The sequence below is a fragment of the Caretta caretta genome, chromosome 4 (genome assembly GCF_965140235.1).
Source record: "Caretta caretta isolate rCarCar2 chromosome 4, rCarCar1.hap1, whole genome shotgun sequence".
Classification (NCBI taxonomy): domain Eukaryota; kingdom Metazoa; phylum Chordata; order Testudines; family Cheloniidae; genus Caretta; species Caretta caretta.
This window is the reverse complement of record NC_134209.1, coordinates 66,572,276-66,597,852: the sequence shown is the minus strand read 5'-3', so window position 1 is coordinate 66,597,852 and position 25,577 is coordinate 66,572,276. Positions and strand designations below refer to the sequence as shown.

The following is a 25,577-nucleotide window of genomic DNA, read 5'->3' as shown; positions in this document are numbered from 1 at the left end:
TCTAAATGCTGGTTGGCACACACACTCTACACTACCAAGCCTAACATATCTCATGTACTGTAATGCTGGGGGTTGAATGAAGCTTGTGAGTGTAACAGCCACCCTTCATTCAGGATAAATATAAGAAATTAAGATCCTTTATGGCAGGGGTGGAGAACCTTTTTTCTATCAGAGGCCATTGGCCCACAGAAAAAATCAAATCACAGGCTCCACACAAATAAAAAGCAACTTAATTTAGGTTTGTTTGGTTTTTTTTGGAGAGAGGGAAATATAAAACATTCCATGGGGCAGGGGTTGGGAACCTACAGGCCAAATGAAATTAAGCAATGGGCTAGATATAGCCCATGGGCCATATGTTACCCACCCCTGCTTTATGGAAGAAAATAGCTAAAACAATAGGAGCCACTGCCTGAAACACACATGCCACATGCAAGGCTAGTCAGGCATCTAAGCTATGTGGGTGGAAGTTTCAGTGGGGATTGAATGCAAACTAAGTGCTGGGTATTGCTGGATGGAATTGTGGGGATGTGTGTAAAAAGCAGCTGAGAAAAACACAGAAGGCAGCAAGGAAGCACCAGGGTCACAGGAGCACATCTAGTATGACTGTGTATTGTGAAAAAGCTAAGAGCTTTTGTGTAGTCTTCTAGCTGGAAAGTGTCTTGGAACAATGAGCAAAAAAAAGTCTCCTGTTTGTTTACAAAGAACATCCAAAGTCCTCCTCATGAAAAGAGAACTGCATCAAAGAAAATACCTGACTCCATCATCAGTTTCTCCTCCTAGTGGAAACAGCCCAGAAGATCCCCAAGGATGGCTAACTACTCAGTATTGCTATCCCTTTTGACCTGTAGCCAGAGATTTTTGGGGAAGTGCTTCAAGCTGTAGACACTGCTGGGGTTCTGCCCTGCCACTACAGGCAGTAAGAAGGAATTGAGGAACAGTTTGGCCCGAGAGCCACATCGGCAAATAGAAATTGTATGGCAGGCCATTAACACTCACAAAATTGGGGTTGGGGTGCAGTTGGGGGTGAGGGTTCTGGGGATGAGGCGTTTGGGATGTAGGAGGGGGCTCTGGGCTGGGACAGAGAGGGATCAGGGGTGCAGGCTCTAGGATGGGGATGAGAGGTTTGAGGTGCAGGAGGGTGCTTCATGCTGGGATTGACAGGTTTGGAGAGCAGGAGGGGAATTAGGGTTAGGGTAGAGGGTTGGGGCTGGGGAGAGGCTCAGGGGTGCAGGTTCTGAGCAGCACTTACCTCAAGCGGCTCCTGGAAGCAGTGGCATATCCCTTCTCTGGTTCCTAGATGTGAGGCCCCTGACCCGGTGCCCCAGCTGGAAAGCCAGAGTGGGGCAGAGCCACGTGGTGTGGCTCCCCACCCAGCGCCCCAGCTGGAGCACCGGAGCAGGGCGGTCCCCCACCTAGAGCGTTTTAAGCTGGCCCATGTTTTAAGTGGAGTGAAAGAACAGGGCCGAGCTGCATGGTGCAGCCCCTGACCCGACTCCCTGGTAGGAGCTTGCAGGCTGACTTAAAATGGCTGGATCTGGCCCACAAATGTAGTTTGCCCACCCCAGTACAGGAGCATGATGATAGTCAGGGTTCATGCATGACCTCATTGGCACTGCTAGCCAAATGATTCCAGTCTTGAGCACATGTGCACCAGAAGTGGAATAGTGCTGAGCTGCTCCTGCAGACTTTCACCCATAGCCTAGCAAATTAACAGTGAAGGTGAGGGGTCTCAGGTACTCCTGCTAATGCTTTTGGGGAAGTCAAATCCAATGCAGAAAAACAGGAAAGAGTAAGTGAAACAGTGAGAAAACTATGATGGACAAAATTGTTCCAGATGCATAATCTGCTCTGGACTTCTAGTCCTACCTATTCAAAAAACTTTAAAAATAGGCTCATCAAGGAGATTTTCTACACCAGTATTGGCAACTTCAGTAGCCATACTCTAAACAAGGCTCCTGCAGCTGAAGTCTGCAGCCCCTGTAACCTTGTCTACACTAAGGGTCTCTATATTGCTAACTATATATATTTTTTAAGAAATGTTCCCTAGTGTCTACCAGGTTTCAGCAAAGCAGTGCTGTTTAGGGATGTAAATGTTGGTCTAAAAAGTTAACAGTTAAACAATTAAATTATATCAGTTAACAGTTAACTGAGGTCGCTCCAGCTGGCCTGGCATGGCAGGGGCTGGGGCCCCTCTGGCACGGCTGGGATGAGGGCTCCTCCGGCCAGCACAGGGCAGCCAGCGCTGGGGTCGCTCCAGCCAGCACAGGACTGCCAGTGTTAACGCTTAAGATTGGTTAACATTATGCCTAATACTTTCTGGTTAACCTTTTACATCCCTAGTGCTGTTGGCATCAATCCTACTGTTGAGGGCTTGTCTACATGCCCTATGGGACTGTGATTTCTAACATGCTGCATATTGATTGGTCTAGTGCGCATCAGCATGGTCTACACAAAGAATCCCTCGTGTGCTTTAACATAGTGCTGTCAGTACATTTAGTGAGCACCAGCATGGTCTACATAGACCCAATTAATATGCCACATTATTGCACTTTAGAAATCAAACTCCCGTAGAGCACATTGCTGCTCTGTCTAGAGAAGCCCTAAGTCACAATCTTCCATCGGTGTATTTTTCATTCTCTGCAATCCTTCAAGTTCAATTTTATGCTGAAGTCAAAATTTGCTTATCATATATGCTCATTTGTTGTAAGCAGATATTTTTTACATTTAGTATATTTTTTAAAAGATGTAGGAAAGAAAGGTTTTTCTTCCAACTGTACTCAGAGTTCAGTAGCTGTGTGGTAGTTGTCCTATTTTTGTGACCCAGTGCTAATACTGCCTTAATTTTTTTCTTTTTTTTTATAGCCTTAAATAGATCTCAACTTCTTAGAGGGAGACGAGTAAGAAACAAAAGTTACTGAGCCAAAACCTCAGAGACTAAGTCACTGAATACTCTGCTCAAGGAGGATTTTAATAATCCTTAACAAACAGTGACCAATACAACTCAACAGGCATGAAAGAGGTTCCTCATTTTACACTGAAGACAGCTTTCTGATCCAGAAGTAGAGACTCCATATCATCTGTTCTTTATCTATTTTTTTTATAATAATGAGTATAAAGGATCTGATTAGGAAAAGGAGGAAGGTTGGAGGGTGTGACCATGAGCTACTTGAATTCAGCATATTAAGAAACTGGAGGAAGTGTTAGTTTTTCTGAAAAAATAAAATGGAAGAAGTCAGCAAGTTGAGTGCTTCTCTGTGAAACTACAACACCTGATGCTGAAAGAAAATCCTCTGAGAAACATGAACAGGAAGCAATAGTTACAATCATATCTTTAATTTTCAGCAAAGAGATAGACAGCAAAATGAGTTAATAGTCAGAATGGAGGTTTAAGAAGAAGTACTAAGAAGAATGTGTGGCCTTTAATAAATCAGAGGATGAAATGAATGACTTAAAATAGCTGATGTTAAATCTTGTGAATCTGTCTTCCAGAAAAAAGTAGGACAGTGAACAATCTATAAAGAAAGAAAAGGAGTACTTGTGGCACCTTAGAGACTAACCAATTTATTTGAGCATAAGCTTTTGTGAGCTACAGCTCACTTCATTGGATGCTGGTTAGTCTCTAAGGTGCCACAAGTACTCCTTTTCTTTTTGCGAATACAGACTAACACGGCTGTTACTCTGAAACCTATAAAGAAAGGAAATTCCAGATTATAATCCAATCTAATTTATCAATAGCTTTTAAACATCTTGGGACTGGAGCACAGCAATTTAGCAGACTGGGACATTTACTTAGTCTGTAGTACAGTAAAGGAATTGTTGGGGAAAAACCCAGCTAGTCCAGGTGACACACATTCTAGAGCAGCTATCAAATTTACTGTAGCAATTGTTTTCAAGACAACAAACAAGGGTGGTACTGAAATATTTAACATAGAATCATAGAGAGACAGAGTTAGAAGGGACCACAAGGGTCATTTAGTCTAATCTCCTGCCAAAGATACCGGATTTGTTGTGTCTAAATCATCCAAGACAGATGGCTATCCAGAATATAATATATATTAGAACCCAGGGCAGAAAATATTCAACGAGGGAAAAAAGCAAGGTGATAATTCAGGGAAAATACAAAGGAGAAACCTAGGTCACTCTCAGCTTCCCACGAATGAAATAAACAGGAAGTTAAATTCAGAAATCTTGATTCTCCACTGCTTTGCACCTTACATAATCTATACATTTGTGTGAAGTAAAATATGAACAGACCAAAATTGCTTTTCCTACAATCTGTCTGGCCTGGCCCTTGCAATTGTATCTTCCAAAAGGTCAACTTTCTTCTATCACCTATACTAGTCATCTCAAAACTGCCAGAAGCACTTGAGCTGGAGTCCACAATGGATAGGGAAGGGGGCTGCTGGAAGGGTATCCCTTGGAGAGGCATGCACTTCTGGAATACGCTCCTCTCTGCCAAACAATCTGAACTGGTTAACACTTAGGATAGATTACAAATCCCATCTATTTTCTCAGGCCATTAAGCAGAGAAAGATGAGGTTTAGAACTGTGGGGAGTGAATCTTTGATCTGTAGCACTCATTCTTTCATCTTGGATACATAATGGGAGGAAGCTAAAGGATCTGTGAATGTATTCTTTTTTGAATATGGTTTTAATGTCAAAATGTTCCTGTGAGGTGTTTATGGACAAAATTAAAGTACATAAGCAGGTTGGTATTCTGTTTACTAACTCAATTTAGGTGAAATCTTATTGCCAAAATTCCTTTTTCCACTGCCAGGCCCAAGATGCTGAAAATGCTGAACAAGTGTTTGGATTAGTTGTATTTAAGACATCTTTTTTTGAAAGAGGGAGGTATCTTCTCCCACACATACATCCAAGACTTCTTAACTAGATTACAGAAATAAATACAACAGACAATGAACACGTTTAAATAAAATCTTTATTTGCTTATTTACAATGAAGGCAATGAATCGGCATATTGAAAGTGTGATTTGCTCTCTTTTCTAACAACATCAAATACATTAAGTACATACTCCACTTCGGCTATAAAATATGCAGCCTAGTGAATAAGGCAAAATATTTACATAACACTAGTACTGCAAAAAGCACTTTTAAGATGAATTCGCTGTAAGAGTAAGAAGTTACAATTAAAAATCTGTTCTGTAAAGGGTATCAATGCTGGAAAAAAAGTTAAGTTACGAGTAATTTTTGGTGGAATGTTGCAGATACCACTTTAAAAAGCATCTACGCTGCTCCAGTTTTATTTCTCTATATAAATGCCAAATTGCAAGCATGCAATGCAAATGCAAGTGTGATGTTCGGATAGAAAATAACAACCCTGGTTTTGTCCGATTTGCAAAAAAAATCCTTAGAACTCTGATATAAATGCCTTTATTCTTGATCTGAAGTCTGTAACATTAGTGTCTTCCATATTACACTAGCTACTTGATTCCTCCTTAGTGAATATCTTACTTTTCCTCCCAGTAAGGAGGCAAATTTGCTACTGAATTTGAACCTAAGCTAAAGCAGAAGCATAAAATGACAGTATACTGACAAACAATCTATAGACAGACAACTAGACACCTTTTGTTGGGAAATATCCTACTTTGACATGTTTAAGATTTTTAAGAGAAAGGTGTAAGTTTATTGCAGTTCTAAGTACAGAAGTCAGTTTCTCCTTCAACTTATGAAATGCTTTTCCTGTTTGACACTTCGCAAACAGTAATTATTCTTACCAGTATGCATGTTAAGTAGGTGTTATTCCCATTTTAAAGACAGAGAAAATGGTGACAAAATGTAAATTACTTGCCTAGATTTGTGATTAAAATACATTTCTGGCTCACAGTCCTGTGCTCAGACCATACCTCTCAAGGAGGCAGCCCAGCAACTCAGTGCTGCCATGCTAAGGATGGCAATTTGCAGTTCTGGGCTCAGTCTCTTACTACTTTGGCCTGTACGGAGAACTTAGTTTTTAAAAGGATGCTTTGGCTGATGCCCAGAGACATTGGTGCTCTGTAATGGGAGACAGAGTATCTTAATTAAGGAGTTTCAATTGTGTTGTATAGAGGAAGGTGAAGAAGTCAGTACTCCTGCCACACACTACCCACAAATGTATTTGTTCACCACCTCATTGGAGAGGTAAGCTTAACATAAGAGTCTCCACAATTCAGTTGCTTAAATTACATTCCTGAAATCAAGTCCCCCAGTTAGCAGTTCTACCTATATCCCAAACATTTGAAGAGCAATAGAGTATTTGTTTACAGATATATCTTCTGTGTTAAGAGACACCAGTTTAATCTCAGTATGACACTGCCCTTTTTATACTAGGTACTATATAGCTTTCTAAATACTTTAACCCTCTTAAGAAATGGATTCTTAAAATCTGTGCTGGAAATTTAAAACTGCGTACATGTTTTATATTCAACTGATACACTATATATTCAAATCCATTATAGACTTTTAAACAAATTCAGTATTCAAAACTGAGATTCCAATCACTTACTTTGTTCCTGTTTGTGAGACATGCTGCAGTTTGTCCAGCTATTAACAGCCCCTTCAAGAGCAATGGAATACATCATCATGAAACAATGTGGCAGGAAAGCACAGAATAGATTCTTTAGCACACTCAAGTGGAGATGGGTTTAACTTTTATCCAAAGGCTTCTCAGATGTACCATGCCCTGGAACAAGGTAATCCTCATGCTCTTCTGCAACAATAGTGTTATAGATGCCATCAGATATTGTGGTTGTTGTAGGAGTAGTCAGAGGTGTCACAGTGTGTCCAAACCCCTGGTAGTGGCCACTCATGGGTGAAGATGGCATAGAAGCAGCATCAGAAATTGGGTCTTGAGTAGATGAAGACAGTAAACTTGTATGTTCGTTTTGTTCATGATCCTCAGCAAAAAATATTTTCCTTGGTTGGCCCAAAACTGTCCTTCCTAAAGTTGTGCCAAATTAAAAAGTATTATTTATTATTTTTATAGCTCAAACAGTGTGCTAGGTGCTTTATAGATATTTAGTACAAAATAGTAAGTGTGCTGTATGAAACTGGTCTTTGTCTTAATATATCAGACACTGAAGATGGGAGGCTTACTCCATAGTAGAAAAAACAATCACTTCAGTGAATCAGAACTAAAACATGCCACTAAATATTCATATCCTTATCTCCCACCCCCTCAAATCAACATTTACCCTGAAACAAAGTATAAAAACCAAAATAAAACACACAAACCCTACCCCATCCGAATTTTTATCCCAACAAGGAAGAAGTGCCAAAAACTCTACTAAAGCCTTCAATTGCTATCAAATTCATGTAGAAGTTGTTCAGATATTGCACTGATAGGTAGCAATACAAAACCCTAAGATAAATATTTTATAAAATTGATGCATCAGCCCAGTACTTACCAACATTTCGAACCTGTTCAGATATATCTGCCCTAATATCAGAAATATCCCACATTGCAAGAAAGGAATCGAAGCATGATCCTTCTTCAGCTTCTTGGACATAAGGTTTATAGGAAAAACTGTAATGATGAGCAATAGCAGCAAAGAACATTTCCACACAGATAATAAAATCCTGCAACAAGGAGAGACACTTATTCAGATCTAGTCCTGAAAGAACATCAGCATGACAAAATATGCATTCCTAGATCTCTATTTCCAGTGCAAGACTGGCGGGAACTCCCTCAGCTCTGAAAGACTGATACTTCGGGCACCGATAGCTGCTCCTTGTGAACCAGCAGCATTTCAAGAGCCCACGTGAGTCTGGCAGATTGCTTTGGCAACCAGGCTTACTACAGCCTATTCCAATTTGGCATTTTGTGGCATTCAATCCCGTATCCTGACTTGCTGGAAGTGGACACTCAGCAATGAATATCTTATGATGAAGTATTCAAAAATGTATGTATTTTATGTGCAAAAAATCTCAGTTGGGACTATTTAAGTAAAATATATATATCTATAATACACATGACATGTGACAAGGTGCTGAGTGTAACATTCTTCAGCACTCATTCAGGATGACTTGCATTGCTTACTCATATTTAAGGGTACGATTTAGTCACGGAGGTCATGGATGTCACGGAATCCATGACTTCCAGCAACCTCCATGACTTCAGCCTGCAGTGGTTGGAAGCTGCAGAGTCTCCTGCCGCCTATGGGGCCAGGGAGCTGTGGGGTACTCCCAGAGCGCCAAGGCGCTGGGGACAGCAGAGGGGAACCCCTCAGTTCCCAGCCGCTGCGGGGCCCCGCAGCTGTGGGCAGCAGGGGTACCCTGCAGCCTCCAGCTGCTGCAGGCAGCTCCTAGCCCCTGTGCAGCTGCCCACTTCAGGCAGTATGGGGACCCACAGATCCCCATTTTGTGAGAGATATTTTTTAGTGAAAGTCACAGACAGGTCATGGCGTCCGTGAATTTTTCCTTTTTGCCCACGACCTAAGTGCCCTGTAAGCTGCATGGCCACGCCACAGCCTATTTAGTACCACGCAGGCGCTCAGGGAACCCACCTGAGGACCCACTGCGGTGGTGGGAAGGGCGCCTCTTCCCCGGACTTGAACCCTGCCGTGGCCAGGGTGGCCTGGCCTGGACCTGTCACGGGGCACCCCTCCCCGAATCCAGCCCCAGCCCAGATCTGTGGGGGCCGGGGGAAGGGCGCTTATCCTGCAGCCCCAGCTCCCAAGCTGCCGCAGCAGGGAGAGCTCTCTCTCCCCCTAAGCCCAGGTGCTGCTGCAGGGGGACAGAGCTTGGGACAGTCCTCTCTCCCTGCCATAGCCCAGGAGCACACTCCTGCATCCCAAACCCTTCATCCCCGGCCTCACCCCAGAGCCCGCACCCCAACCCTCTGCCCCAGCCCTGAGCCCCTCATCACTGGTCCCACCCCAGAGCCCACACCGTAAGCCGGACCCCTGACACCCTTGTACCCCAGCCCTCTGCCCCAGCCCTGAGACCACCCCCACTCCATTAATTTTGTTAAGTGCGCCAATATGACAGTGATGTGTCACACATCAACTCCATATTGGTGCACGTAACAAAATTCATTCTGCACGTGGGTGGGAAAAATTCAAGGGAACGCTGCCCGTGACCTGTCCGTGACTTTTACTAAAAATATCCGTGACAAAATCTTAGCCTTACTCATAATACTATCTGGTAGTAGCAGCAGCAACCTCGTCTCTCTCATTGGAAACCTGAGTTTCTATGAACATGCAATCCTGTTTGTAACTTTCATTTGGAAATGCTCTCTTCACCCCTCTACCAGTTCCCTGTAAACAACAGCTGTTTGTACTTACCTGTAGGCCTGTGGCCACGGCTTCCACACTTTGCCATTCCCAGGTGCGTTTTTCAGAAATAACACCAATTTTCACCAGCAGTGCAATAAGTACAGCTTGCCTATAAAGATTATTTATATTATAGTAGCACCTAAAGGCCCCATTACACTAGATACTGTACAAACAATTTCAAAATAGTCCCTGTCCTAAGAAGCTTACGATCTAAACAGACGAGACAAAGAACAGCGGAAACAGGCACAAAGTAGTACACTTTCACATGGGATCACACAAAAGAACAGTGGAAGAGTCTGGACAAAAACCCCAAGCTTCCCAGAGTCCCAGATTCAGTGCCTCTGCACTAGAGCACACTGCCTCTCATAATAGAAATAGAGCAAGTTATTTGTTAACCTTATGTGACCTAGCATTCATACTGATCTGCTGACTAGCATACAGAGTCATGCGTAAGGCTTTGAATACAAAATTCTAGTTTTGTAAGTGAATAAAAAGTAACAAATCTTAGTCTCCCACAATACAAAGTTTGCCTAGATACTCAGTATTTCTTTTAAACATGCTTGCTAGTTAAGTCTTTAGACTAATTTAAAAGATAACTTTGAATTTCAACAATGGTAGATTTTTATGGTTTAAACATAAGAACGGCCAAACTGGGTCAGACCAATGGTCCATCTAGCCCAGTATCCTGCCTTCCAACACTGGCTAGTGCCAGGTGCTTTGGAGGGAATGAGCAGAACAGGGCAATTATCGAGCGATGCATCCCCTGTTGCCCAGTCCTAGTTTCTGGCAATCAGAGGTTTAGGAGCACCTAGAGCATAAGGTTACATCCCTGATTGTCTTGGCTGACATCAGTGACCTGAACATTTTCAGTTCTACTGCAATAAGCTCTGGAACAAGCAATACTGATTAAATATTTACTTACCAGAAGGAAACAAAAACTACCATCTTCACACAAAGAAACTTGCCAACAGGCTGGATTGGGTTTAGCTCTTCACACAGTACTTTATAAAACAGCACAAGGCAATACATCGCAAACTAGAGGAAAAGAAAAATTCTTACCTTTGTACAGTTTTAAAATCATTATGTTTACTTTTGCAAGCAGTTATTTTAAAGCAACTGTTTTTATTATGTAAAATATGTTACTTTACAATGCAAGAAAAAAGCTAAACAGATTAGAGTTTTTCTTTTGGGGATTTAAGAACTTCTACTTTGCTTATCATTTTAAAGACTACACTTCTTAGAATTTGTTTAAGAAATGTGTCATATTGACAGTCCTAAAGAGTAAAGTCTTCTATCCAAAGAATAAGATAAAGCACGGGAAGCTGCCATGCAAACCTCATGGTGTTTCATCACCAGTACAAATCTAACATGGATAGACCATCTCTACTGATACATGGATACAATGCCACACCCATTCAGATGTCGGACTCTGCTGAGAGCGCCAACAAGGCTGTAAATTAATGCCAAATGTGGCAGTTTTTTTACGATGTTCACCCAAAACTGGAATGAGTTTTAATTATTTAACTTAAACTGCAAGGAGAAAAAAGTTGCACGACTTGCAGTGACTACAGACAGACTGGACTTGAACCAGTGACCTGGAGGTGAGAGGCTATATATTACCTTACTAAAACACTAAGCCTTTTAGTTCTCTCTCCACCTAACCACAAAGGCATATTTTGTATATTTTCTACAGAAGTGTTTAATAATGAAGAAATCAAATACTAGAGAATGACTTTTTTCCTTCCATTATGCATGTAGAGGGGATTTAGTAGGTATGGTTTTGAGAAGACTTTAATAATTACTATTAATATCTTGAATCAGAACAAAAGTTTCAGGTGATACTGACAATATTTTAAAATTGTAATTTTAAAACACCAAAAAGAGACATTCTTGGTACTCACCAGTTGTGACATGTTGTTAAGAATAACCAAGTAAGTCCAGGCATTTTTGAAGCTAAAGTTTCCTTCATCATATACACCAACCAACTCACAGATTCTGGAAGAAAGTTTGGTATTAACCATTGTACAAGTGAGCCTCTTTTCTAAAAGTGCTGCTAAACTGGTATCCCATTGATCAGCTGTCAGAATGTAAAACCTACGTTCACTAATACCAGTGCTGAGAGCCTATACAAGAATGGAAGAAATTACAACTTCCAAAAATTTACATAACACAGCAAAGTTTACAGTTGTACTTCTAGAATGGAAAAGGAACTGCGCCTTCGGATCTGGAAAAAAAAACACTCATTCAAATTTTTTCTAGTGAGCACCAGGAGCTGAAGGCAGCAATTTTCTGGCAGAATTTGTTTCCATTTAAAGAAATTAAACTTCTAGCCATTATGGTTGTGAAGGTAACCTTTCAAATATGAACCAACTTTAAACTGAAGAAGAGTTGTCTGATGCTGCTCATATTTTTGCCAAGCATAAGAGCAGCTAAATTGGTAAAAGACATTGAAAAGACTGAGGCTTCCCAAGCTCCCTCACCAAGATCCAAGAACAGCAAAAAGAAAATCCCAACATCCTCCTTTTTCTTCGGAGCAGCATATGACGGTGCCCTGCATAAGCCTTTATGGAAATATGCTTATGAATGTATATATGACATAGCTGGAATGTTTTATGCTGCATATGCCACGTAACATATCTCTGTAAAGGTTATGATCTACTGACTCTATTCATCCTATTTGTATGCATGTATCATTTTTGAAGGAATATTGGCTGTGTACTGGCTTGATTTTTAAGTAGCCTTTGTAAAGCATTTGGTCAGCTTCTTGAGCAAGGAATGTGCAAATTAAGTGCCCAATTAAGAAGCACTTAAGGGACAATGGATCTTGGGAGGCTCAAATCCACATAAGAAGTCTACATGACATGAGGACTTTCAAGCTAGCATGTGAGCCATGGCATGTGAGCATTCTGAGTCATGGGACTTGCCCATATGACTCCAAAACTCCATCTTGTAGCTTGACTTTGCATAGGAGAGAGGAGGGGGTCTCCACCCACAAGAGAGAGTCTATTTAAGCCTGTGGGAGACCCCTCCATTTTGTCTTCAGCTGGCTAAAGAGAGCCTCTCAACCCCCAAGGATACCTGAAAACAACTGGAACAAAGGACAGTAACTACAGGGGGTGTGAGTGATTGCTGGACCCAGACTAGGAGACTAATCTGTAAAAGGAAGCTTACTGGGTGAGGTTTTTATCTGTAGTCAGTTTTCTTAGACATAGACTTGCATGTTCTATTTTATTTTGCTTGGTAATTCACTTTGTTCTGTCTGCTATTACTTGGAACCACTTAAATCCTACTTTCTGTATTTAATAAAATCACTTTTTACTTATTAATTAACCCAGAGTACGTATTAATACCGGGAGCGGGGGAAAGCTGTGCATCTCTCTCTATCAGCGTTATAGAGGGCGAACAATTTATGTGTTTACTCTGTATAAGCTTTATACAGGGTAAAAACAGATTTATTTGGGGTTTGGACCCCACTGGGAATTGGGCATCTGAGTGTTAAAGACAGGAACAGTTCTTAAGTTGCTTTCAATTAAGCCTGCAGCTTTAGGGCACGTGATTCAGACCCTGGGTCTGAGCTGGAGTAGACTGGCATGTCTGGCTCAACAAGACAGGGTGCTGGAGTCCCAAGCTGGCAGGGAAAGCAGGGGCAGAAGTAGTCTTGCCACATCAGTTGGCAGTTCTCAAGGGGGTTTCTGTGATCCAACCCGTCACACAGTAAATTGGTGGAGCTCGGCTTTTCACCTGGCCACTGTCTCAACAATATATATTTCATATCTACCTCTGGTCCACAGTAAATTCTTTTGAGGCCTATTACAGGAGGCCTGAACTGAAATACATGTTTACCACCTGCAATGGATATAATCGTATAGAAAGAGTTCCCATTTGTTACCATGTGAAACCTGACATTGACACCCTTTATCTGTCCACACACATACAGCTGGTTTAAATAAGGTCTCTGCTATGCTACAATTCACAAAGGACACAGATATTTGGAAATTACGGAACACTAATAGCAATTACAATATTTCAAGTTATTATATACAGTAATTCAAGTTAACTCAGTTTTTACAGGTGACATCATTCTTTTATGACTAAATTTAGGATTTAAAATTATTTCAGTTCTCCAAGAGGGCACACAGTCAAATTGCTTGCATGCATAGTTTAACCCACCTTCAGTGACTAACATGTAATCTGATTGAGAAATACTCATTTTTCAAAAAAGCAAGGGGAAGCCTGCCCATCCTCTAAGACTTTTCAATTCAGCGTTTTTATGGGAGATTTTATAAGTTTCTTCTTTCTGAATCAGAAGTTAAATACTCATTACCAAAGCTCAGAAAATGGTGAGCAGGGGTCACAAAGAAGTCACAGGTTGATATAGTTAAGTCAGCTTCAGCTCCACTTACAACAGAGCAAAACAAAAAAGTTATGCTTTTAGATTCCATCAATTCAAATATAAAAACCAACTGTGTAAAAAGTCTTCTCCAGTGTAGCTCAAAGATTATATCCTAAAGACAACATAAATTCTTTATGGGCATACTTACAGAGCAATAATGGTGGTAAGTGGTCTGACAACAGTGTATTGCAGCACGCCTAGTTTACATCTAAATAATAAAACTCTGCAAACAAACACAGAATTCATCACTTAAGAAACGTAAGAAAAATCAATTTATGAAAATTCCTTACCTTACTGTGTTCACTAAATTAAAATTTTACTTCAACCTAATCTACTTCCAGAATGTTTCAGTAATTAGCTCAAATATCATACAACCATTATGCAACAATTCAGAGAATCATGGAAATGTAGGGGCTGGAAAGGACATTGAGATATCATCCAGTCCAGCCCCCTGCACGGTGACAGGCCCAAGTAAACCTAGACCATCCCTGACAGGTGTTTGTCCAACCAGTTTTTAAAAAACTTCCAATGATGGGGATTCCACAAGCTCCCTTATCTATAGCAGAGCTTAACTAGTTTTTCCTAATATCTAACCTGCATCTCTCTTGCTCCAGACTAAGCCCATCGCTTCTTGTCATACCTCCAATGGACACAGAGAACAACTGATCATCATCTCCTTTATAACATATTTCAGAACTTATCAGGCGCCTCTTCCCACCCCAGTCGTCTTTTCTCAAAACTAACCATACTCCTTTCCTTATAGGTCAAGTTTTCTAACCCTTTTATCATTTTTGTTGCTCTCCTCTGGACTCTCTCCAATTTGTCCACATCTTTCCTGAAGTTTGTTCCCCAGATCTCGACAGAGTATTCCAGCTGAGCCCTCACCAGTGCCCAGTGTAGTGGAACAATTACCTCCCCTACCTTTTAAACTGCTTCCTGCAGCCCAGAATAATATGAGTCTTTTTCAATGATTTCTTAATCATTCAACTTGTGATCCACTGTAACCCATATAGCCTTTTCAGCTGTACTAGCACATAGCCAATTATCTTCTCTTCTGTAGATGTGCACCTGAATTTTTCCTTCTGAAGTGAAGTACTTTGCTCTTATCTTTACTGAATTTCATCTTGTTGATTTCAGACTAATTCTCCAATTGGTCTGAAATCATTTTGAATTCTCATCCTGTCCTCCAAAGGGCTGGGCAACCCTCCCAGCTTGGTGTCATCTGCAAATTTTATAAACTTACTCTCCAGTCCACTATCCCAGTCATTAATGAAAATAATGACTAGTACCAGACCCAGGACTGACCCGTGGGATCCCACTAAATTTGTTCTAGAAATGCCCAGTTTGACAGCAAACCATTGACAGCTACTCTTTGAGTATGGTCTTTGTACCAGCTATACACTCACCTTAAGAGTAATTTCATCTAGACCACATTCCCATAGTTTGCTTATGAGAATACCATGTGGGACTGTGTTAAAAGTCTTTCTAAAAATGAAGATAAATTACAACTACTACTTTTCCCCCATCCACTCGGCCAGTAACCCCCTTAAAGAAGGAAATTAGGTTGCTTTGGCATGATTTGTTTTTAACAAATCCATGGTGGCTACTTCTTATAACACTATTATCTTCTAAGTGTTTACAAAGTGATTAATAATTTGGTCCAGTATCTTTCCAGATATCGTAGTTAGACTGACTTGTCTAGGATTCCCTAGGTGAAGACAGGTACTATGTTTTCCTCTCTCTAGTCTTTTGGGACCTCACTCATCCTCAAATAACTCCCAAAGTTAATTGCTACAGGTTCTGAGATTGCTTCAGCTATTTCCTTAAAGTACCATCAGATGAATTTCATCAGGCCCAGCCAACCTGAATATATTCTAACTTACCTAAATATTCTTTCACCTGTTCTTTCTCTATTTTGACTCGTATTCCTTCCCCCTTGTCATTAAAATTAATTGTGCTGAGTGGTCACCAATTAACCTTTTTAGTGAGGACTGAAGCAAGAGGCATTAAACACCTTAGCTGTCTTCATGCCATCAGTTATTAGCTCTCCTTCCCTGCTAAGCAGAGGACCAACACTTTCCTTTGTGTTTCTCTTACTCCTAATGAATTTAAAGAAGGTCTTTTATTGCCTTTTACGTCCCTTACTTTTTGGGTTTTAGCCTCATTTTGTACTGACATGCTTGTGCTATACTTTTGTACTCCTCCTTAGTAATCTGTCCTGATTTCCACTTCTTTTAGGATTCCTTTTGGATTTTTCAGGTCCTAATGGAGCCATATTGGCCTCTTACTGGTATTCCTATGTTTCCTTCGCATCAGGATAATTTGCGATTTTGCCTTTAATACTGTCTCCTTCTAGAACTGCCAAGTCTCCTGAACAACTTTTCCCATAGATTTTCTTCCCTTATCTCTCAGTTCTCCGAGTTTTCACAATCACTTTCACTCAAATTGTTTCCCACCTTCAGATTTGCTACCAATTCTTCCCTATTGTGCCAGAATCCAGTCTAAAATGGCTGTCCCCCTAGTTACCTCCGCCCCTTTCTGGAACAAAAAATTGTCCCGATTACGTTCCAAGAACTTATTAAAAATTTTCCATTTTGCCCTATTACTTTTTCAGTGGATGTCTGGGTAGTTAGAGTCCCCCATTTCTATCAGGTCCTAATGTTTTGGATATTTCTGTTATTTGTTCTAGAAATGCCTCATCACCTCCTCTTCCTGACTTGGTGATCTATAGTAGACCTGTACCATGATGTCACCCTATTTTTTAGCCCCTTTTATCTTTATCCAGAGACTCTCAACGGGTCTGCCTCCCACCTCCCTCTGGATCTCAGAACAAATGTATATATCTTTGATGTATAATCCAACACCTCCTTCCATTTTACCCTGCCTGTCTTTTCTGAAAAAGTTATACCTCTCTACACCAATATTCCAGTCATAAGATTTATCCCACCATGTCTCTGTGATGCCATTATAAATTACACAATGGTGGTACCTCTCAACCTTTCCAGACTACTGTACCCCTTTCAGGAGTCTGATTTGTCTTGTGTACCCCAAGTTTCACCTCACTTAAAAACTTGTAAAATCAGACATAAAAATACAAAAAAGTGTCACAGCTCACTATTACTGAAAAAATTGCTTACTTTCTCATTTTTACCATATAATTAAAATAAAATAATGTAAATAATTTAAAATAAAATAAATCAATTGGAATATAAATACTGGTCTTACATTTCATGTACCGTAAACAAATCAGTATAAACAATCCATTGTCTATGAAATTTTGGTTTGTATTGACTTCTCTAGTGCTTTTTATGTACACTGTTGTAAAACTAGGCAAATATCTAGATGTGTTGCTGTACCCCCGGAAGACTTCTGATTATCCCCAGGAGTACATGTACCCCTGGTTGAGAACCACTGCACTATGGAATATAGACAGGCAGATTGTTCTGTAGGGTAAAACAACACACTGACATATAGAAAGAAATATTTAATGCTTCCTTTCCATCAGCCACAAAAAACCTATTACACAGCACAATAGAGTTCTATTCCCAATGTGTTTTAGGATACATTCGCTAACGTATCAAAACATTTGCTTAGTCATAAAACAAGGTCATTCTGAAAAACTCATGATATTCCAGCTTATCAAAATATCAAACAGGAGAAGGAGGGCATATTATTCATCAGATGAAGCAACTAGAAACATGATCAGTTAGTGGGCCAAATCCTGCTCATCTTACTCACATTAGTTGTTGAAGTGAAGTCAATGGAGCTACACTGCATGAGTAAGTCTACAGTAACAGGATTTGGCCCCTGCTCTAGGGTACTGCTGGAAAATAGTGTGCCCCAAAAAGAGGCAAATTCAAGAGAAGCACCTGTTCTCCATGATGAATGTTGCTTTCATACCTATTTTTGGAAGATAAGGAAGTCTCTTTCAGTATCATATAAGTTAATTAGTTTATCATCTAAAAACATCTAATTCTGTAATTTTTACAGCTAATTGAAAAGACTTTCCACAACCAGCTCAGAAGTGGTAAACCAAACCCTCTGTACTGTGTGCACATTATAATTGACTTAGCCAGGTAGCATCAACTATAGTACTAAATATGAGCAACAGTATCTTCTGTATCAAAGTACACAGCATTAAACATTCAAGATATTATTAATATAAAGATCCTATAATATACTTACTCTCCCATAGCCCATGATGGACAACAACAAAGGGGAGGTAGATGTCTCTGCTGATCTTTGGCTTCTATGATTAATACCAGATTTGGATACCGGTTGGTTAAATAATTTGAAAGGAATACCATAAAATTGTAGATGACGTATGCTTCATAGCATTCTCTACAGGTATCCACATATATTGCAATGTTGGGATATTTCAAAGCTATCCACTATAAGAAAACATGGAGACATTAAAAAGTTGCATTCAAATAAAACAAATGAATCCAAGTATAGACTGAATATTTTTCATATAAATTACTTTTATGGACAGTATCCCTGGCATACCCAAAGTCACTACCATATGCTATGCATAGGTATTTAAGGTTGCAGAAAATTATATAAACAACAGTATGCCAAAGTAATTGAAAACTGTGTATTATACAAGGGAGAGAGTTGCAGTTTTTCATTCTACAAACTGCCACTAATTGGCTAGACAATACTGGAGCCCTACCATTGTTGCCTAACACCTCGGTCAGAGCTTAGAATTTCCTTTCTAGTGGACACCTGGTCTGAGAGCCCCACAATATGGATTTATTCGCCCATGGGCTTTGTGAGAAATAGCATTATCGCCATTTTACATATGGGAAACCGAGGGACAGATCAAGTAGCTTGCCTAAGGTCACACAGGGGAAGAGTTAGAACATTGAACTGAACCCAGATCTGAGTCCCAGTCCAGCGATTTAATCACAAAAGCATCCTTCTTTTTCAAAAGAGCTAAAATAGATTATGAAGTGCAGAGAATTAAGGCCAACCAGTGACAGTCTGAAACAGAACTTGTGACATCCCGATTCCCATTCTTTTTCTCATTGCCCAACAGTAAGCAGTAGCAGGCTCCCTTTTGCCAGGCATGACATTCCCCCAAACATTTGGAAAGAAGTCCCAATTGTTCTACAGTACTAGAGGACTTAGAAGCTGTATGTATGCATTCTAGTGTAGCCTACTTCACTGTTTTAGGAAGTTCTATAGACCAGTAGCATTTTTTAATATATGAACAAAGTTCAGCCTTCAGAGGTTCACAGCTCTTTCAAAAACAAACAAACAATTTCCCCTAATGTACCCAAGCACTTTGCAGTGATAGCTATTTCCATGAAAATTTCAACTGTCTACTCCCCTGTTTCAGGGATGAAGCTCTTAAAAAAGTTGCAAGTTTTTAATGTAAAAAGCATGTTTCACACAGAAACCCCATAACTCCACATTAAAGATTTTTGTTTAATGTAAGTAAGTAAGAAATCTTACTTTCAGATAGACTCCAAGACAAAGTTTCAGAAATGTATAAGCAACCAAAGACAGAGAATTAGACCAGAAATTATGCAACTATATCTTAGAGGGAGCCATACTTATGAACTTATTTGGGTTTTTTTCCCCCCCAGTTTTGCCACCCACTTGGCTGCCAGCCTCTGTGCTTCAGTTAGACCATCCATAATGTGGGTATAAGTTTTAAAATATGGTAGTCACATTTCTAAAAAGATACTACCTTTTACACAGCTGAGACATATTTGTAGCAGACAAGTCACGTAACAACGTGAGCTATAACAACAGTATTTGTTTAAATAACTAATAACTTCCTCTGCCTTCCTGCTCTTTGCAGATATAAGCTATCTGAAATATTCATGTTTGGACTGAAATTTTCTAAACTTGGTCTCTAGCCAAAGGCAAATTTTTTGTAAAAGTCTGAGCAAAATCCCCTTCAGTTAAAGAGGGGGAAGAGAACTTCTCATTCAAAAAACCCCCACATCTAAATTTTTTGTGTATCGAAAACACTGAAGAAACTTGACAAGAACACAGTCCTCACAGAAGAATATCATATTTGTGATTTTATGCAAGGCAAAAATCTACAGTAATTTTCCTCTACCACCTCCTTTTCATGCTATTCCTCTTCTCAGAATGTCCCTGCTAGCCTCTATTGCTGTTCCCTCCCTCCTTGGCCAGCTAGCTCCTTTGCTTGGTCATTCCACATTCCTCTCTTGAAAAGAGATTAAGAAATGGAAGAATTAATTTCTTTGACTGCAACACGATGTACTACCAGGGTGGATCTAGAATAGCTATTGTGACCCTGTAGTATCTGAAAGGGATTTGGAATGTTGCTTGGCTCTGCTAACAGAAACGGTGTATTGTGCAATATACTTATTGGGAACCAAAGGAGTGCACTCATGAAGACTGGCTCTGCTAACAGAGGCTGACATGTAGGATTCTGCTGTGTCCAATACCATGATTGGATGGCTTAGGATCCTTTGGTACTGATGATTTTGTTTTCACTCCAGGAATGGAGAACAGTACTTTCAGTGGGATCTTAGGCTGCTCTTTTTATTCTCCAAGGTGAAAGGAGCCAAGGAAAATCTTATAGTATTCACAAATTCTGAGTATCTGGAACCAGGTTAAACTGCTAGAGCCTCCTAGACCAGCAAGATTTGGGGCCCAATTTAGCACTCCTTGTGAGCTCTTGGAGTGAAGGTGCTGTAGATTGCATGCTGCAAAAGGTACTATTTTTCCTCCAAACATGCCAGACACCTCATATGGGTATTCAGATTGGGGAATACAGCATGACGAGAAGCACCCCTCTTGAATCCAGGCCTTCTCTCTTTTGGATCTATGAACTCATATCAAGGTGCACGAACTAATAAAGCTTAAAAGAAATACTTTTATAAATAAAAAACAAAAATCCTACCAAAAATTATGAATCCTGACTTATTAATAAATATAACTAAGGCACAGCATCTCTGACGAGGCTGGAGAGGTTCCTGGACCGTCTGGTACTGCAGTTGAAAGGAACCGAGGACACAGCACCATTCCCCTTTTACAACCTTGCCCTCAGAAAGTTCAGGAACGGTGAGGGGAAGGCTAGGAGGGTACATGAGAGTGCTCCAGCAGTCACTGCTAGAAGAAGGTTCCACCACCAGACTGCATTGCTGGCACACTCCACGAGTAGGAACGTGCAGAGGCCATCTGAAGAACTGTCAGGTTTATAGCCATGATTTCACATTAGCATTGTTTCTGTGAAGTGTTACACTGGTTTCCATTTCCCCCAGAGCAAGCAAAATACACTAGTTCAGTGACTCCAAACTAGAGACTAGAAAGAATACACTTACACTGTCTAAACTGTAAATCGGGACCATCCATAGAATCCTGTATTGATGACAAAAGAACATCTGAGATTACTGCAAGTATTTTCATCACCAGGAATGAAATGTAGTATTAGCAGCAAAGAATATGTAAAGTGTTACCTTATTATTGGTTTCTGTAATTCAGGTTGAGTATAATGAACTAAGTGTTGCAATATATCCCAGAGAGAAATTGGTATAGTCATCAGTAGAAAAATTCCAGCAATAAACCATGCCTTGGTATGAATTCCAACCTTAGAAGGGAGGGAAGGAAGAACAGCATAAATAGAAAAAATGTAATGTTAATTTACTGTACCTGTATCGCTACCATTTTAAGCAGTTTTTGAAGTATGGGTTTTTTTAAATGGGAGTAGCCTCTTACATGATACAGCAGGATTACGCACTGAACATATAAAATAAAGTGTTAAGAGCGGGAATTCCGCAAACATTCGAGAGAGTGAAACTGGTGTGTTTAAGTGTTCAAAAGTGTTGAGCAACAGAAAATAAGAATTACCAAAATAAAATCAGAGCATCAACATTGATAAATGGGAGAAACAAAACCAAAGATAGAAATATTGATAGTTGTTCAGTTATGAGACTAATCCAGGGAGTGATCCCACATTAAGTTTCCTTTAGTTCTTCTTCTCATACAGTAGGGGATGCCAACCAACCAAAAGAAACTTAACTTTATAATAAATTAAAGTTGTTAATAAAATTAATAATGGAAGGAAATTAAAATGAATATGGGAAATATGGTTGAAACTATCAGAGAAAGTAGATGTATTACACAATGTAAAAGGTAAATTAATGATACATGTTGATTATATAAAAATATTTAACAAAAATAAATTCAAAAACTATCAAAAAATAAAAATTAGCATAAAAATTCATTGAAAATTTGAGGAAACAATACCACAAAGCAAGTGTATGTTCAACAAAGAACTACAACTAAATAACAATATTATTCTATTTCATTTATGACATGTCACTTTAAGGAATCAATTAAAAGAGCACAGTAGTCAACTGAGGTAGACAACCCTCCAAATCTTTAATGTAATTTAACAACCATACTTAATTAATGAGTATAGTATGATAAATATAGATTAAGATGGGGGCATCAGAGTCATAGACTTTGTGGATGCAACTTCACTTCATACCACTAGGTTTCTACACACTACTGGTTTTCAACTTTTTTCATTTGCAGACCCCTAAAAAATTTCAAACGGAGGTGCAGACTTCTTTGGAAACCTTAGACATAGGGGGCCCTGGACCACAAGTTGAAAATCACTTCCATACACTAATGCAGTTGAGCTTTACTAGATCATTAAACTGAGTCAAAGGGATTCAATAAAACTAAAAGCCAAAACCACCATTAAACCAAACAAGCTTAGTATGGCCAAGTGGTAACTTTTGAGAATGCTTTTAGAAAAGCACTTTTAACATTGCCTGTGAGATTGAAAAAAACAACTTTAAATCAGGTGGTCACTCTAAGCTCAATGCTAAAATTTTAGTGCACACACATCTAATTATTGTTTCAATAATAACAGCCACAGGATGTATATATATTGAATAGAAGAGCCTCAGTACCATAAAGGTTGTGCAGGGTTAGTTAGCAGGGGTTAAAGGTTTGAAGTTACTGTCCAATGCAACGGTATAAAGCTGAAGCTTAAGTCAAGCAAGGTGAGGTGTGCTTAAGGAGCATGGTGGGATGAGACAATGCAGTCCCAGGAATATATAGAGAGGAAGATAACATTTCTGAGAGAAGCTTTTACATGTGAACACAGAATGGTCAAATTTAAAATGCAAAAAGGAATACTGAAATGCAGCTTGCTCTCAGAGCTTGGGTAGAACAAGGAAATTTGAGTTATAATCTAAGAAGGAACACAGCTGTCTGACTAGTGAGAACTCACACTTTAGAATGAATTCTGATAGTTAGGAACACTTATAAACAAGATAAATAGAGAAGAAAGCATTTCATGATCTGGAAAACAGATAAGGTTGAAATAAGGTAGAAATTATGAGAAGTTATTTTCTCTCACACACACAGCATAAACAGCAGGTAGTGAAAGTGGAGGAAAAAATGGAGATTACCTGTCTCTTACTCACTTAGCAATGGTCTAAACCAGTGCTTCTCAAGCTATCTGATGTGGGGAACCAGCAATTTTTTTTCCAACGTGCGCGCAGACCGGCAACCGATGGCTCGCGGACTGGCACCGGTCCACGGACCACCACTTTGAGTAGCACTGGTTTAAACTACAGTTAGGTCAACATAAGACATATGTCAGTGTCTACATTACAGCCTTCCTCCCACCAATATAAGCACTGGACTACACCAGCATAACTCCACCTCCATGAGAGGCATAAGGCTTATGTCCCTGTAGTTAGGAGGACACAGTGTCTGTGTAGACTGCCTCCCTTTATATCAGCTGTTGGTTCTCTTGTCAATTTCACTGCAGGAGCTGTGAAATTGACAAGGAAGCTGGGCAGCTGGAGCCCAGCTGAACCCTGCTCAGGGCTGGGAGTGAGAATGGACCCCACTCCCAGCTCAGAGTTGGGGGCAAGAAGCCCTGGTGGCACCCCAACCCCTGGCTCCTAGCTGGGAACAAGCAGCCCCAACACCTTTGGACCCAGCTCCCAGCTGGGAGCCAAGGCAGAAGCCCCAGTGCCCATCCTCAGCTGGGAGTTGAACAGCCTTGTCAATTTCAGAAAGAGGGAGCAGGGTAGAGGGGCCAAGAAGCTGGTGCAGCTGGACCCCACTCCCCAGGGGTAAGAAGCCCAGGGTGGCTTCCCTCAGCTCCTGGCAGGGAACGGAGAGGGGAGAAGCCCTGGTCTCCCAGCCCTGCTGGCAGCTCCCAGCTGGGAGCCTGGCTGGCCCACAGGCTCCCAGCAGGTTGCCCCCCGCTTTGGCTTCAACAGAAAACAGTCTTTCTTAAAGTGTATTTCTAGTTTAAATTAACGGTTTTTATTTTTATACATATATACAATATATGTTTTGTTAAAAAAGTTGACTTTTTAAATAATTTGTTTGATTAGACTATTGAACTAGTATAAAAGCTTTGAAACTTGTTAAGCATGTTGCACCGACAGATTCCCATCCATGCTTGACTGGCACATGACATCCCTTTTAAAGGGAAACAGTCAACGTAATCACTTATGCCTGAATGTTTAACCCACAATTGTTAAAATAACTAAGAATATTGATCCTGAAGGGGAACAAAAATCTTTTTTTCCATTGTTTATTTTGTGCTTTTATCAGCACTTGAATACACATAGTTTTCAGTTTCCATTCATTCGCTACTGTTTTTGTTATCTTTAAAGCCACAAAAATTGGCATAGCCTCAAGAGAAAGGAGTAACTTTAATTTTTTTTTTTACTTAGATTTTGAGTCTGTGTCCTTTCAAGTAAGTTGATACTAGCACCACGCAGAGAAATTTCAGACTTCTAAGAGACCTGGACTTCATAGTTAATGGGCTTTACATTGAGAACTTTCAATTAACTTTTCTGATGTCACTATCTTTTTATGACATCACTCAAACTATAAGTCTACAGACAGGGTTTATAAATAAGATTTTATATTTATGAAGGCAACATTAGGTTTAACTACAAGGAGTAAATAAGAGGAAATGAGCCTCAAGATGATTGTTTTGAACAAGACATTAGATTTGTCACTGGAACAAATGTAAGACTGAAATAGGAGACCTGTTGCCAAGATGCTCAGCGTGTGCTCCTTTGGACAGGAAAGCGACAGGACTTTTACTCGTGGCAGCTGAAGATGTGAACGTTAATTTTGTTTTCAAAGCCTAGCGCTCATGCTGATGCCAGCCTACCAAACGGGGAAGCCCATCGGCGTGTACGCAGACCAGACGAGCCCACGCTACGGCTACAGCCTTGTTTATGTCTTGCCCGGAGCCATGCCGCGGTGCTGCCACTCTCGCCCGGCCCAGCCAGGCCCCGCACACGCACACCCCGGCCCCTCGGTTCTCCGGGGGGGAGGGAGGCAGGCAGCGAGGGCCGCTTACCTCCAGTTTCTGCAGCTCCCACACACACAAGGGAACCGCCACCAGCAGCCCCACAACGTAGAGAACAACGACCAGCGGCCGGATCCACCTCCGCCAATTGCCGCAGGTGCACGGCATGGTCCCGGCAGCGAGCGGAGCGGGGCTCGGCGCCTCCCGGCCTGCACCCACCCCCGGCCCGGACGCGGCGGGCTCAGGTGCTGGGAGCCGGCCTGGAGCGCGCGAGAGACGAGGACAGCACCGGCCGAGACTCGTCGGGCGGGCGGCCCATCTCACCGCCCCCTGCGGGGCGCAGCCCGGACCTGTCCCGCCTCCTCCTCACTCGGGATCTCGGCTCCAAGCAACCCCTAGCACCACTTCCGCCCCGCAGCCTAACCACACTTCCGGCTTCTCGCGCAACCACGTCACATCCCAGCGCTGATTGGCTGCCTGTGCGGTGTACCTTTCTCTAGCCCGCCCTTCGAGTTCTCTGATTGGGCAGCACGGACGTCAGTCCCTGGGATGGAGGGGTTCTATTGATCCAGGAATCAGTGATTTGTTTATACGTGCTTTTACCCTCCCTCCACGCTGGTCTCTC

General features: G+C 40.9%; 1 protein-coding gene across 2 annotated transcripts; it reads right to left on the bottom strand.

Annotated features, from left to right (window-relative positions):
* Window positions 1-4,921: 4,921 nt before the first annotated feature.
* TMEM184C (transmembrane protein 184C) lies at window positions 4,922-25,372 on the bottom strand. 2 transcript variants are annotated; one of them, XM_048846932.2, is made up of 10 exons: window positions 25,004-25,372; window positions 21,108-21,238; window positions 20,973-21,009; window positions 17,851-18,056; window positions 13,814-13,888; window positions 11,174-11,267; window positions 10,195-10,307; window positions 9,282-9,381; window positions 7,404-7,575; window positions 4,922-6,937 (listed from the first exon to the last, which is right to left on the bottom strand). In XM_048846932.2, the coding sequence occupies exons 1-10, from the start codon at window positions 25,118-25,120 to the stop codon at window positions 6,642-6,644; spliced, it is 1,341 nt and encodes a 446-aa protein (XP_048702889.1). In that variant the 5' UTR covers window positions 25,121-25,372; the 3' UTR covers window positions 4,922-6,641. The 2 variants fall into 2 exon arrangements, with proteins under 2 accessions (XP_048702889.1, XP_048702890.1); XM_048846933.2 differs by lacking the exon at window positions 13,814-13,888.
* Window positions 25,373-25,577: the final 205 nt, after the last annotated feature.